General features: G+C 44.0%; 1 protein-coding gene across 2 annotated transcripts in view; it reads right to left on the bottom strand.

Moving 5' to 3' along the window:
* Window positions 1–1546: 1546 nt before the first annotated feature.
* Window positions 1547–15879, bottom strand: part of UBE2H (ubiquitin conjugating enzyme E2 H) — a 44788-nt gene continuing 30455 nt past the window's right edge. For both annotated transcript variants that reach the window (XM_083183299.1, XM_083183301.1), the window contains 2 exons: window positions 6781–6909; window positions 1547–3544 (listed from right to left, as the gene is read on the bottom strand). In XM_083183299.1, coding sequence (XP_083039425.1) covers window positions 3420–3544; window positions 6781–6909 — 254 coding nt within the window. In that variant the 3' untranslated portion in view covers window positions 1547–3419. The remainder of the gene's footprint in view (window positions 3545–6780; window positions 6910–15879) is intronic.

The raw sequence follows: 15879 nt of genomic DNA on the forward strand, positions 1-15879 counted from the left end.
ACTCTTACAGCTCCATGTAATTTAAAGAGTACTATAGATCAGGCTATAGAACCAGCATCAAATTCCATTCGGTTATTAATAGTAATTAAAACCAGCTTCATCTATCTGCAATGAAAAGGTATGTGGACATAAAGCCTTCCAATTACCTGTATTGCAGGTAAACAATTCTCACAAAGAAAAAAAAAAAAAAAAAACACACACCTTTATCTTATTTTTTATGGGTGGGTCAAAATGGTCACTCAAGCCATTTACACACGGGGCAATTCTTCTAGGCGATGTTGACTAAATAGTCTAAAACGCCTAGCAGGTTAGATATTATTGCCCTGTGTGTACTCAGCGGCCAATAGAGATACACTGCCCCGCAGCATCACTATCGCCAGCCCAAAAAGACAGTGTAGGCAAGAATATTTTCACTACACACAGCCTGCACTGTATATTTTGTCACGGCTGGGGAAGGCAGGATGTAGTTAGCCATTTAAATCTAACGGCTAACTACATCTTGATTACACATAGGGCTTAGTCCAAATTGTCCCGTGTGTACACCCCTTTACATTCACTCAACCTCAGATTTAACAAAGCTGACAATCAGTGACTAACTTACTAGAAATATCAGTAGACAAAAGAAAAAAAATATATAAATATACACACACACACATACACACATTTACAGGTAACTGATTAAGTGTTAAGATACTGTTCCATGGGCAGCAGGGTTGTTATGAAAACCATGCATTTCATGTTTTCCTGTCAATGCAGGTGGTGCGGGGCATCCTACAATAGCCTTAAGCCAGTAGTTCCCAAACTTTTTTGACCAGGGCACCCTAGAATATCAGCATTTGTTCAAGGTACCCCTTGTCAATAAGTTTTTTTTATGAATAACTAAAAAAAATATAAAGTAAATTGTGCTTAACTATTACCCGCAGGTTCAGTTATGTGGTGGGGAACACAGCTGTGGTTCTAATTGTTCATACATTTTAAGATGGGCAAAACCAGTGCTGGTGGCTGCCAATCACTTTGAGCATAAATAATTAGTTTTGGGTGTGAACGCCCCCCCCCCAACTCGAAAACATCCCGAGGCACCCCAGGGTGTCGATCACACAGTTTGGGAACCACTGGCTTAAACTATTATTGAGTGACTTGTATATGACAAGTACAAACTTAGGAATTAGGCTAGTTCAAATAATTAGTGACATTGTAGTGCACCATATTGCTTTTGCCATCACTTGTATAGATATTTTCCTTCTGTATTATACATTGCTACTAATATTTGAAGTACTCTCATACAGCATAACATCTTAAAAACAGAGAAAAAAAATTAAGATTTTAAAGACTCACAGAACACATGACAAGTCTGTATGCATGCATTGCTTTGGATGCAAGACTCCTAAAGCTGCAAGTAAATAGTATGCCAACCATTTCTCCCAAATGACTTTAATCATTTCCCCTTTTTATATTCCTCCCCACACTACAAACATCCTGTGCAACGTGAGAGGGAGAAAAGATTCAACATACAGAGTATTTTAAATGAAATGACTTCTTCTGTAGCTATTCTACAGCTTCAAATAAAGCATTTTTATTAAACATGAATATATTCTTATTTTATCACAACACATTGGGGGTTATTTTCCATATAAAGAGTCCCAACAAAACCCAAATGAAAGTGTGGTGTGAAATCCGTTCCTGCGTGCTCACCTCTCAAAATGTAGCATTCGCTCCACAAGAGCTTTCCATGTCAAAGACCGCATTCCCATTAATGCTGGGTCTCATTCTAAAAGTATCATGTAGAAGGTTTTTTGTTGTAAACATGCAACAGGTCATGTGTTCGTAAATTTCCTTCATCTATTTTGCAGGGTTCAGAAAACACATCTGTTTCTACAAAGAAATCCTGAAAACAAGACCTGCTCAAGGATGGACTGGATTTGAAAAGACCTGCCATAGCAAAAAAAATGAAATAAAAATAAAAGTAAGCCTAAATGTGCCAGTTTGAACTACTTTCAGTATTCAAGGAATTTGCAAGTCCGAAATGCATCTTACAAATGTACTCTGAGCTTAAGAGTAAAAAGCATCAGAATTGTAGAATGACAACATGGTCATTGCTTATGGCATTTTCAGATGAACATCACAGCTCAACTGCATTTAAATTTAGTATCTTTAGCATGGATTAATGTGGTTGCCAATTATTTAGTAATCCATATAGGGAGATCAAATGAACAAAGAAACACCCTCTTATACAATTGTGTATCCCAAAAATAAGGGCGTGATAGGTTATCACTCCTACAAATTACTAGTAGTATGCAAATTCAAAGCGTTGCAATATTAAAGAAAACTATAAAAAGGGTAATAATTATGTATCATACTGAACTTAAACTGGCAAATATTAGAGCACACTCTTTAATGCTAAGAACCGGTCTATGACCAACATGGCTGTAAGTGTAGGGAACATTTCTTTTGGAGGAATAGTCTATAGCCCCTAATCACACATCTGAACAGAGCTCCAGAAGAACAAGACTCACACCTGTAGTTATCTCTATATTTGAAAGTAAGTTAAGTCATACAATTAACCACCCTTATTTGTAAAGGGACACAATGGCAATGGGTATCACTTCACCACAAGATCAGCCCACCCAACCCCATCCTAACAAATAAATTCCTGCAAGATGGTACTCACCAGTACACTAGGAATTTAGACATTCCATTTCCCACCTTGGCATTAAAATAGGAGGATATATCCATGTTTATAAAAAAAAAAAAAAAGCCAAATTATATATATACTTAAAACCTGAGACAGGGTATGATGAGTTCCTGCTCGTATGGGCTTTTCCAAACAAAAATGCAGGTATTAAAAAGGGCGTGGAGGGGGGAAAAAAAAAAGGGGGGGGGGGGTCAACACCAACTGGTGCCCCACTAAAGCACACATATTCCTTTAATGTTTGTCTTTGTGATCTTAAGTTGTTCTTAGTACAATATCCCTCAGTGTTCACCAATAGGCTTTGGAGAATGTAATATTCCAGCAAAGAGTCCAAAACATGATCCACTTGGCAGGGCACTGAAAATGACAACACTACTTGAAAACTACATCATCACAGCAGCCAGAGTTATTTGTTGCTTTGTGGGTTTGTTATTTTTTTTTTTTTATCCTTAGAGTTCAAGTAGCGCACAATTTGGACTGCTGAACTCATGCACACAGCTACCAAAATGGAATGTGGGGAGGGGAAAAATATGCTATGCACATTGGGTTGAGAAATGATCAGGAAAATCAATACCTAAAGGGTGATATATCAATGCTATTATTCATAAAAACCTTGTTTAGTAATAAAAAAAATTGCTTTGTTTAAATATGAATATTATAGTCTGCTTCTCATGGTTAGGAAAGAAGTCTTTGTATTTGTTTTTCGCTTCCAAAAAGCAGATTGCTTCTACTACAACTCCATGTCCTGGGCTTCATCTTCTGAGAAGTCAGACATTGAGCTTTCAGACGAGCTGTCTCCTGTGCGCTCCTCCTGTTCTTTAAGCGCCTCTTCTGTTGCATATTTCTGGATATATTCTAGAGGAAAATAAAAATGTACTTAATAGTAAAGAACACATTTCAATATTCTATAGGGGGGTATGCAATCTGGGATCACAGCTGTCGATCACCGCCGACAGCCGTGATCCTGGCTCGTTTACAGTCAGATCGACTGCATAACGACAGACGGGATTCAATGTCCCACCTACAGATTTGCGCAAAGGGGGCATGGCCTTGAAAACGACCATGGATTGTCGATCTGCGGCCTGGATAACTACAATCCACGCCGTTATTGGCAGAACGGGCCCGAGAGCTTCTGAAGTCAGGTCCATTCTGCCGTGATCCCACATCAATGCTGTCGTTAATGACAGCATTGAATAGGGAGCCGCCGCTATTTCCCACGTCGGGAATAGTGGCAACACATTGCATTTTTAAAATAAAAAATAAATAAAAAAATAAAAACGCACACTTCCTCTACAAACAGTATTACAAAAATACTTCCTCTACAAACAGTATTCTTTCCTAGTGGTATCAAATACTTTCAAGTAAAAACCCAGGTCTGTTTTGTTTCAAGCTGTATAGCAGCGGTGGGAAACCTCCGGCCCGGAGCCGGTTTTTGTGGCCCGCCCGATGGCTGTACAGCGAGTCAAGTACAGGCGAAATCTCGCGAGAGCTACCGACCTCTCACAAGATTTCCCCTGTATGAGACTCCCTGCACAGCCACCGGAACACACAGACTGGCGACTCGTAACCCGCGGCAGCTGCAGGATGATTTGTAAGTTTTGTTTTTTTAAATGGCCCTAGAGGCATTATGCCTCAATGCAAATGGCCCCTGCTGTATAGCGTCTGCTTGAAAGCCTTTTCGCACCACAAATTGATCCTGAGTTAGTGGCGTGTCTTCCATCTTCTGAAACTTGGAGAGGACATCTTCAAGCACTGGTCAGTTAGCTCTCCATAGGTCATTGTACCAGGATCCCATTAAAAGCCTAAGTCACCCATTCACATTAAAGCCGTACCAGAGTCTAACCCTGGTAACAACCAGGGTCCCAGGCACCAGGTCACCACTAAGACCAGATTCTGCTACCTGGTGACCAGATTTTTTTGGGGAGGAAGCAGAATCTGGTTGCAGCAGCCCGGCCTCCCCTGCACACAGTGGCGGAAGCCCGGCCTCCCCCGCACACAGCGCAGCCACACACACACACAAACACACACACACCGCCCCAGCAGGCAGCAGCCCCAGCCTCACCCGCACAAGCCCCAGCAGGCAGCAGCAGGCCACCCCCGCACAAAGCTCCAGCAGGCAGCAGCCGGCCACCCCCGCACACAGCCCCAGCAGGCAGCATCCAAGCACGCACAGCCACAGCAACCCGCTGTGCAGCCATGTACCCGGCCGCTGCCACCACCAACCCGCAGCCACTGTGGGAGCAAGGAGACTTCCTTCCCCTGGTGACCAGCAGTTGCTCAGTCAAAGCCCCAGGGCCTGGAGGAAGAGACCCAACCACTCCAATAGCACACCTCTGGCCTTAACTACAGCCTACTGCAGGCCTGCCCCGGGGATGGAGAGGCTTGGGGGGCTCCTACAGTGGCACCCATAGCAACAAAAATTTACCCATGGCAGAGCAAGTTAACCCCTGGCATCGAGCATGAAACCCATAACAACGAGCATGTAGGTAAGCGGAAATTATGTGGCATAATATGTAATTATGGAATGTGGTATTCTACATAATAGGCAGTGTGTAGCATATGGGAGCATTACGATGTTTGGTATAAATGTGTAATGGACATTATGGAGTGTGTAAATTTTTGGTGCGCACCTTCAGCACGCACTTTTCCTATTAGTATATCTGACTCCTACATTTTCATCCTGGCTCCTAGATTTTAAAGAAATTAGTCAAGCCCTGTTCTATCCCCTTTCCAACACTAGCATTGGACACTTTCCAGCTGCTACAATATACAGCACAACTGTTTCATCTGAACTGAGGATTTTCAATAAAATCGAAACATTTTTTAGCGAATATCTCGCCATTGGTTATATTCCAGGAAATAGCGATTGTATATGCACCTTTCCTTTTAATTAAAATAGAATTTTCTCGGCAAGTGTGCTCCCACACATTCAATTCTTCACTCTTACTGTATATAATCTATTTGAATTTACTCTAGGGAGCACCACCGACAGTCATCTGTCTGCATTTCTGAAACTGTAAAGTGTAGGATGTAGGATGACACATTTACTCAAATAATTATTGAATTCTATAGGTCAGTTTTCATTGAGACCTTACTAGATAGCCAGTTACTTATTACTAGAGACTGGATTATATGCATTTGCATATGCATTTGCATATTTGTCCGATTTTCAGTAGTAATTGCATATTTCGCCTAAATGTCCTGATTGTGCATATTTTTACTGTTTGCCGGAGGAACACTGAGAGTCGGCGGCTGAGCGTGGCCAGTACAACAGTATCCATTCCCCTTTTTCTGCTATCTGTAAGCCAACTCCTCTGATAGGCTGACAGAAGCGCCCATCAGAGTAAAGGATTGAGCGAGCGGATAGATTGAGCGGCATGTCAGCGCGGCGGGGGGGGATGTGGGTGGAAGAGCTGATACGCTGCTAAATAGTGCAGTGTGTAACGTAAGCTCTTCCAGCTACATCCCACACCCGTCACGCTTACAGGCTGCCCCGCCTCTGCTGACACGCGGGAAATCATTGCGCGCCGTGCGGGTGCTGGAAGCCGGAGTCCGTGGCGCTTCTGAGCTACAGTAAACCGTGTTCTCAACCACACAAGAGTGAGAGTGGGCCAACGGTGAGTGTTACTGGCACTTACAGTGCAGTAGAGTATTTGTGTCACTGCTGGGGGCATTATAAATATCCATTTTACTGCTGGGGGCATTATAAATATCCATTTTACTGCTGGGGGCATTATAAATATCCATTTTACTGCTGGGGGCATTATAAATATCCATTTTACTGCTGGGGGCATTATAAATACCCATTTTACTGCTGGGGGCAGTATAAATATATATTTTACTGCTGGTCATATACTGCTTACTAATTGTATGCCGATTTAAATAAAAAACTATAAATTACTATATATTTTGTATTTTTTATTTTGCATATTTTGAAGATTTTCATGCATATTTTAAGTATTTTTCATGCAGATTTCAAGCATTTTTTGTTGCATATAATCCTGTCTCTACTTATTACATAGACTTATGCGGTGACCGCCACTCCAACCTTGTTACCTTCCAGTAATCCCTGCTAAGCAGTGCAAACTCACCTTTAATTTTCTGTTTGTACTCCTCTGGTCGATGTAGATACATAGCTGCAGCATCTCCATTAAGTGGATCTATTGGGTTTGGGTAGGCCAGCAGCTGGGGCAGAAAAGACTCAAATATATTGGTAAGATCTGGAAGAAAACAGGTTTGCATATTAGAATTGCACTAAAAATAAGACCATGGATATCAGTCACTTTCATAGCTTAAAGTAAAAGAAAAAGAATCAGTAGATTTGAAAGCATTTATGTACGGATTAGTAAATGAATACTTAAAATAAATTGGAAAAAAAAACACCCCAACACACACGGAAATATTAGGATAAAAAGATTTTGCTCAGGCTGACCAAAACAATACAGTAAATGGGCAATGCACTGCATACAAAAACTACGCAAATCATTCATTTATAAAAGATCCCTTAAATTCCATATCATCTCATCAATCATGTCTCCATATACCAGGCATTCCCAATCTCGGTCCTCAAGGCATGCCAACGGTGCAGGTTTAACCCTTTGAGTGCCAACTGAATTTGTCAAAACAAGTATGAAATTTGCCAAGCAAAAATTTTCATTCATCATAATGACCTGTAAGGTTTACCTTATATAGGAAATAATCTTTTGTCACACAATTTTTTTTAATTTGAATTTATATAACAAATGTGAGCGACACTGGCATTTTTAGCAGATATTTTGCATAGCTCAGATGTTGGCACTCAAAGAGTTAAGGGCTATCAATGTTTGAGCACAGCACTTAATTAGCACCGCTATTTTGATTTAAGCATATGTGATGAAGCCTTAGGCGGGGTATTCAATGTGAGGGTCACGGCAGTCGAGCTTGCTCGACCGCTGTGAACCAGCCCTGTTCTCGGTCAGCTCGACTGAGAACATGCAGGCGGGATTCAATGTCCCGCCTGCAGCGGGATGAGAAGGGGCGTGGCCACGAGTTGCGGCCGGGAAGATCTTCTGATCAACTGTCTCCGCACCAAAGCAATATTGACTTTTTTTTATCCACAGTTGCTACGTGAAGAGGGTTGAATATTTAAATTTTCTGGGGCCATACAGTCCAATTAAAATGAACAGGCCCACTTGTCAGGTTGTACTTTTTTCACTTCCACCCTATTTCAGAAAGAAGCATCATTCAAAGTATTTACCCTTCTGTTTACAACATGCCTCAGATGGCAGAAAAATTGTAATTCCGAAGGAAGTGGGCTCTCAGACACCCATCTCTACCAATGTATTAGAATACTTCCCATGTAGTTCCGCTCCTCTTGCTCATTTGTTTACTTGTTACTAATGAGCAAGAGCCTTCATTACAGACCACTTTCACCAAATCTTTAGGAATAACTAAGCATTTGTAGTTACACAATAATTTAAATTTATTTTAATTGAGTTATTACCAGTAAGTTAGGGTTACAAATTAAAGTGTTATGGTTTAGCAGAGATAAGGAACTGCAAGGTTTTTTTTTTTTTAGTTGTTGGAAGGATTAAAAAGGTTTTTTTTTTTTTTATTTGTTTAAGTGCAGGGGTGGGGAACCTTTTTTCATAGAAGAGCCATTTGTAATGGAAGAAATCCATTTGGGGGCCAAATCAAAATTATCACCTTTAAAAAGATATCAGGATTACCCCCTCCGGCCGCCACTCAACTGCAGCCGGCGAGACTCCCCGTCCCTTGCTTGACTCTAATACAGACAGAAGGGTGGGTGGGCCACAAACTGGCTACGGGCCGGAAGTTCCCCACCCCTGAACTAGGGCCATGATTATTAATTAAGGTTTTACACTAGATGAAAAAAATGTTATATTGCTGCTTACTGTTGGAAAATAAAGAGTATAGATTTTGGGAATGTAGAAAGAATACAAAAGATGACATTAGAGCAATAGTATCGAAACGTTCTTGAATCATGGCACCCCAGAGTACATTGGTATAGTTATAATGGGTGCGTTGGACATGTCAGCCTTAGTCCATGTGGGCCACACCACGAAGTCTGCAGCCATTTCTTTATTAATGCTTACCTATGAGTGCAGCTGTCCTTTTCCCAGCATTTTGCAATAGAAAAGCGTTCGTTTTGTGATGTAGGCCATGCACCATTTTAGTTTCCTTTTTTATACAGTCTCTAATATATTTATAGGTACTTATGTAATATCTGGGCTCCCGTTTTTCTTATGAGACCGCGGGGCTCGCTGAGCTCGCCACGCTTCGGGCACGGTGGCTCGCTTCGCTCGCCACACTATATAAAATCAACTCCATGCGTAGTTGGATAGTAGGGGTATGAAAAGATGGGGTGCATTTAACATGGGAGCCCAGATAATACATAAGTACCTATTTATATTTTTCTGGCAATATGGCCCCCAGAACTGAACACAGTACTCTAGATGAGATTGTACTAATGACCTATACAGTGGCATTATGTACTTCTTTCTACTGCGGATTCCTCTCCCTATGCAACCAAGCATCTGACATGCCTTCTTGTGCTTGTTACAATGTCTATCTGCCTTTAAGTCACCTGAAAGTGACACCCAGATCCCTCGCCCTCTCAGTAGTTTCCATTATATTGCCATTTATACTATATTTATTATATTATTTATTATTTGAATTTGAGACCCAAGTGCATGATTTAGAATTATTTTTTTTACATACAACTGTAGTTGCCAAGATCTTGACTATTCCTCTAATTTACCTAGATAATCATTTGTTTTACCCCTCCTGTTGCATACCTTTGTGTCATCTGCAAAAAGGCATATTTACCTTCAATTCCATTTGCACCAATAAAGATATTAAAAAGCACTGGTCCAAGTATAGATCCCCAGGGTACTCCACTGGTAACTTTTCCCTCCTGGGACTGCACTCCATTTACTACAACTCTCCGTTTTCTGTCCTGCAACTAAGATCTTATCCATTCAACCATCTTAGAATCCAATCCCAAGCTTTCAAGTTAATTTAACAGTCTGATGCAAGAAAGTCTAGATAAGCTAGATCTACAGCCCCCCATGTTCTATTACTTTAGTCACCCAGTCAAAAAAGTAAATAAGATTTGTTTGACATGATCTCCTAGTATACTCCCCTACCCATTGACTGGGCCATTTTCACCTCATCCAGTGCTTTTTTTTTTCCATCAATAAATTTTTATTAACATAAAGTTTTATAAGGGGTACAAAAGAAAAGGGGGGATATTTAGGGTTAGAGGGGAGGGGGGTGGACTACATTCAGTTGGGGGAACAATACAATAAATACAGTGGGTGCAATGAATAGGGCGAAAGTTACAAATATAACATAGCGACAATCTCGCACTACGCAGAGCCGAGTACACAACAGATATATTGCATACAGTATAACATGGAGTCTTGAGAGAGAGAACCAACTGTACAGTATTCCGTATCTGGGAGCTCGTGTCTAATGGTAGCACTTATGTTTCTTGGAGCGTGGGAGAATCTGGGTCTGGGAGTTCATTCAGACTGAACAGTGGCGCCTGCCCGGGATGGTCAGGGGTGGAAGACTCGGCCTCTGACCCGTCTGTCATATAACTCCTCCAGGGGGCCCACTTGGAGTGGAGTGGGGAGGGCTTAGACAGGGAGGGGGCAAAGCCAGTCTCCATATAGTAATGGTGATTCGTTTTTAAGATAACCTGGAGGAGGGAAGGGGGGTGCGCCTGTTTCCATTGTTGGGCTAGGTTTGCTCGGGCCGCAATCAAAATGTGCCCGAGGACATACGTTTTCCCTGTTGGGAGCCCTTGGGGGTATATATGGAGTAAGGCTATGAGTGGGTCGGGGAGGAGGGGCAACTGAAGCACTGTGGAGATTAACTTAAAGACCTCATCCCAGTATTCCCTGAGCTTGGGGCAGGACCAGAAGATATGGTAGATATTGCCCACATTACCGCACTGCCGCCAGCACATATTAGAGCATGTAGGCCAAAATGTGTGAAGTCGATCTGGCGTTAGGTAAAGTCGATTGATTAGTTTGATATGCATCTCCGAGTGGTTAAGGCAGCGAGACATTGTGTAGGAGGTTAAAAAGATCCTACGCCACTGGGGAGCAGATATCTGGGTTCCCAGGTCTGCCTCCCATTTCCTGTGGGCAGAGGTCCTAGTGAACTCAAAGGGGGTAATCAGGGTGCCATACCAAAAGGAGATGTCCCCCCTAGATGACGTTAGGGTGGGTCGAGAGAGGGCTGCTTGGTTATATGTTTCTGGGGCAGGGCGGCTAGAGAAGTGGGCGTTCCACCAATGGGCCAGTTGTAGGTAGTGGTGGTGTTCCTGGGGGGGGAGAGAGTATGCTTCTCGAAGGGAGGTGAAGGTAAGTATTGTGTGGGCGTCTAACACGTCTCCTAGGGTATTAATCCCGACACTTTTCCATCGGTTCAGGTTGAGATTGGGTATTAGCTAAGCCACCGTGGTGATGGGTAGTGTAGTGATAAGGGCTGTCGTAGCCCGGAGAGTGGTAAGTAGCTGGTCCCATGTGTGGAGAGTGGCAATAGTTGCAGGGAGAAGGTCAGTTAGGGGAGGTCTAATGTGCTTTGGAATCTTGAGTAAGTCAGGGAGAGGGATTTGGGGGGAGAAGGCTTGCTCAATGCACACCCACGCCACCGGAGCTTCTCTTTCGGAATAGTATTTAGACGAGGCCAGGAGGCAGGCTGCTTGATATTGGTATAAGTCAGGTAGATCAAGTCCTCCAAATGCTCTAGGCAACGACATTTTGGAGCGGGCCATAGCCGGGGGTTTTGTTGACCAAACATATTTTGTCAGGATGGAGGTAGCCGTTTGCAGGGACTTTTTAGGGAAGATATATGGGATGGTGCGAAACAGGTACATTAACTTAGGGAGTAGCGACATCTTAAATGCTGCCATCCGTCCCATCCAAGAGACCTCAAATGTTAGCCAGGACCTGGAGAGAGATACAAGGGAAATTAAGAGAGGGGATAGGTTGACCTCAAAAACTGATACCATGTTTGGGGGGATGTGGATACCCAGATATTTTATAGAGTTTGCCTGCCAGTTGTAATGATAATTGGCCTTTAATGATGGGAGGGAGGTCGATAGATTGATTGGGAGGGCATCGGTCTTTGATGTATTGAGCTTATAATAAGAGGCTGCGCTATAGGAGGCTAGAGTTGTGTGGATAACTGGGAGGGTATTGATGGGGTCCGTCACAAAGAGCAGGACATCATCCCCGAAGAGGCTAAGTTTATGGTTAGTGGGACCAACTTGGAGGCCTGGTATGTTAAGATTATTTCGAATAGACATAGCTAATGGTTCTATGGAAAGGACAAATATTAAGGGCGAGAGGGGGCATCCCTGCCTTGTGCCATTGGAAATTAAGAAAGGGGAGGAAAGAAATCCGTTGCTAAACACCCGGGCCGACGGGGTGCTGTAAAGCGACATAATTGACGTCAGAATCCGGTCTTTAAATCCGAAGCGTAATAAGACCTCTCTCATATATTGCCAGTTCAGTCGGTCAAATGCTTTTTCAGCATCGAGAGATAGAAGAAGACCTTGCTCCTTAGACAGGGAGTCAATTAAGTTGAACACTCTCCTGGTATTGTCCGGGGCCTGACGCCCTGGAACGAACCCCGTCTGGTCCGGGTGCACCAGCAAGGGCAGGAACTGGTTAATTCGGGATGACATTAGTTTGGCGAAAATTTTGATATCACTATTTAGTAAGGCTATCGGGAGGTAGTTTTGGCACGCGGCAGGGTTTTTACCAGGTTTCGGGATGGTCACTATTCTAGCTTCTAGTAGCTCCGGGGGAGCGTGGCCAGAAGAGGAGAGTTCATTGAACAAATCCTTCATGTAGGGAGATAGGGGTTCGCTGAAGGCGATATAAAAGTCTGTTATGAACCCGTCGGGCCCTGGGGCTTTGTTGCGGGGGAGTGATCTGATGACCGCCAAAATTTCTGACTTTGGTTAAGGGAAGGGAAGTGTAAATTGTCTAAGAAATCCCGAATGGTAGCATTAGTGGGCTGAATTGTGGAGGGGTCTCGAGAAAGGTTATAAAGTTTGGAATAATAGTCGGCGAATTGATTTGCGATATCTTTAGGGTTGCTAATTTTTTCTTTATTGGGAGATATTATATGTTTGATTCTGTTTCTAGCTTGTTGTGCCCGTTGTGCCCGCAGTTTTCGGGCCAACATTCTGCCTGATCTATTGCTCGCTAGGTAGAATCTTTGTCTCAGCCTATTTAGAGCTGATTGGGTGCGGGCCAAGAGTAGTTTTTGCAATTGGCTACGTATTGAGGCCAGTTCTGTCTTTAGGGAATTGGAAGGGGACTTTTTGTTCTTATTTTCGAGTTCTAACAGTTTGGACTCCAGGGATTTTTGGGTTGCAATGGCGATGCGCTTCAGGGTGGCGCCGGCTTTTATGGCCGCCCCTCTGACGACTGCCTTGAACGCACACCAGTGGTTAATTACAGAAGTATCCGTCACCTGGTTGGTGGACATATAATCGCTTATTGCTTTGGAGATGATATCTTTGGCTATTGGGTCTGATAGGAGGTGGGGGAACAAACGCCATGGTCTGGGAGGGATTTTAGATGGGAGAAAGTTCCATTGCCACATAACAGGGGCGTGATCTGACCATGTGATGGGAAGGATATCGACTCCTGCAGTGTGTTGCAGGGACCATTTGTCACATAGAATGAAATCAATTCTAGAATAGGTGTTATGGACTGGGGAGTGGAAAGTATATTCTCGACCAGTCGGGTAAGTTGTTCTCCAGGTATCGTACAGGTCGAATTCTAAAAGAAGGTTGCGTAAGGCTGTCGATTGGTTGTTTAAATGGGATTGGTGGCTAGGGGGAAAGTCGGGATTTGTCAAGCAGAGGGTCCAGAGTTAGATTGAAGTCGCCCATTAATATCAGGGAGCCCTTTGCAATTTTTTGTACGAGAGTGAAAAGTTTGCGTAGGAATGCGACGTCGGTCTGTCTTCCAGTAGGCCAGTAAGAATCAAGTATCTGCCATTCTTATCGGCAGTTTGGGAGTGGCAGGTGAAGGAGGTGTGGCGATTAAACAGGATAGCGACTCCGTTACGTTTAAAGGGGCCATTGGCGTAGAAAACTGTTGGGTAGTTCGAGTCTTTAAATACAGGGGGGTTAGGGGAAGCAAAGTGCGTCTCTTGGAGGGCCACTATGTCCGCTTTCAGTTTATGAAAATTTGACAGGGCCAACCTACGCTTGTTTGGGGAGTTCATCCCCTTAACATTTAGTGAAATTAGCTTGGGCATGGTACAGGCTTAGGAGGTGCTGAGAATGTTCTGTATACTAGGGAAGATGAATTGTTGGTGGGTAATGCGGTCCAGGGGGGGGGGGGGGGGGGGAGGGGGGAGGGTGGCAGGGGGACAGGTGTAGAGAAAGATAGAAAAGGAAGTAAAGGGAAAGAAAAAACCAAAAAGGGTCCTTCAACTTGGACCCGCATGACTACTGCAGGGGAAAGAAGAGGGGTTTTCATGCAGTAGTGTGAGGGAGTGTGGGGGTGGCGGCCTGGCATCTCTAGAGAGGGGGGAGAAGGGGAGGCCGCCCCTCTGGTAACGACATTTTTAAATAAAACATAACAATTTGGACTAACAATCCACCTGTGGAATCCAGGAGGGAGAAGGCATCAAAAAAGCAAACAAAACTATCTTACTATTTGTAACTAGCCAGCGTAAATATGTAGATTCCCGAGAGGTAGGGAAACCGCAACCAATGTAAATAGAACTTCTGGCATACTAACTACAAACATCTCTTAATAACGGTCAACATAATACTTTGCCCAGAACCCCGCAGCATCTGTTAAATAAAACAGATACTTATCGCTAGGTCCTCTCCCGCTTGGAGGGATGCACACGGTAGGGAGGTCTGGGCAGTCAATCAAAAAGTGGAGGTGTCTGTGGCGACACATAGGTGTTCAAGTGTCGACCCAATCCTGCTGAAGGGGTTGTGGGCGCTTCTGCCCCTGGGGTCCCGAGATCGAAATGTCCCAGTCCAGAAGCAGTTTCATTCCTGCCTCTAGGGAAGAGACGCTGTAGATGGTGTCGTCATGATGGATAAGCAGCTTTACTGGGAACCCCCAGCGGTACCTTATATCGTGAGAACGAAGTGCCAGGGTGATGGGGGCGAACGCCCTTCTGCTAGCCAGAGTAGCAGGAGAGAAGTCCTGAAATAGTTGGAGGCCTCCCAGTGTGCCGGAGTTTTTTGCCTCGCGGGCTGCCTTCAGGAGTTGTTCTTTAACTGTGAAGAAGTGGACCCGGAGGAGGGTGTCCTTAGGGAGATCAGCTGGGATAGATTTGGGTCTTGGTAGGCGGTGAATGCGGTCAATGAGGAGATCCTTGGGGTCAACAGAGGGGAGGAGTCTGCGGAACAGGGCAGTGGCAAAGTCCTCGAGTTCAGAGTTGGATACCGAATCCGGGATGCCTCTTATCTTAATATTGTTTCTTCTAGACCTGTCCTCCAGGTCAGCAAGTTTGGATTTAAATTGTGTAATCTCGAGCTGCTGCCGGTCATACTAGGATATAAGGTCATTATGTGAAGTGACCAGTTCTTCCATCTTTCTCTCTAGGTGGTCTGTTCTGTCGCCAATCGCTACAAGTTCGGTTTTAACCTCCCGAATGGTCTGCTTTAGGTCCTTGGCTATCTCTGCTTGGAATGCAGAGAAAACTTGGCAGAGAGACTTCACTGTCACGGGCTCATTTGAGTCTGCATCTATCCCCGCCAATTCGGGAAGGGAGCTCAGCTCTGCGTGTGCGCCCAGAGAGGCGGAACTTTGCTTCGAGGGGGTTGTTTGAGCTGTAGGGTTCTGCGCGGGTTTCTTAACTGGCATGGTAATTTTGGTTGGGGCCGAGTCTTTGGGCTTCTTTGGAGGCATATTGGGATCAGGCACTTTCGGTAAAGCAGGGGATTAGTAGCAAAAGGCACCGTGGGGGTATATGCAGTTGGACAGAATCACATGTGTGAGGTGGTCAGGCTAAAGTCGTCACCGAGTGGCCGCCTTGGAGATTAAATAATCACATTAGAGCCAGTAGAGAAAAAGCTGCAAGTGATGACTCTTGTGACTACTCAGTGTTTAGGGCTGCGTGTGGTTAGGGATGGGCTGTGTACAGGCAGCTTCAGTAACCAGGGGGGGGGGAAATTGCCCCACTTC

The sequence above is a fragment of the Crinia signifera genome, chromosome 4 (assembly GCF_055691185.1).
Source record: "Crinia signifera chromosome 4, ASM5569118v1, whole genome shotgun sequence".
Classification (NCBI taxonomy): Eukaryota; Metazoa; Chordata; class Amphibia; order Anura; family Myobatrachidae; genus Crinia; species Crinia signifera.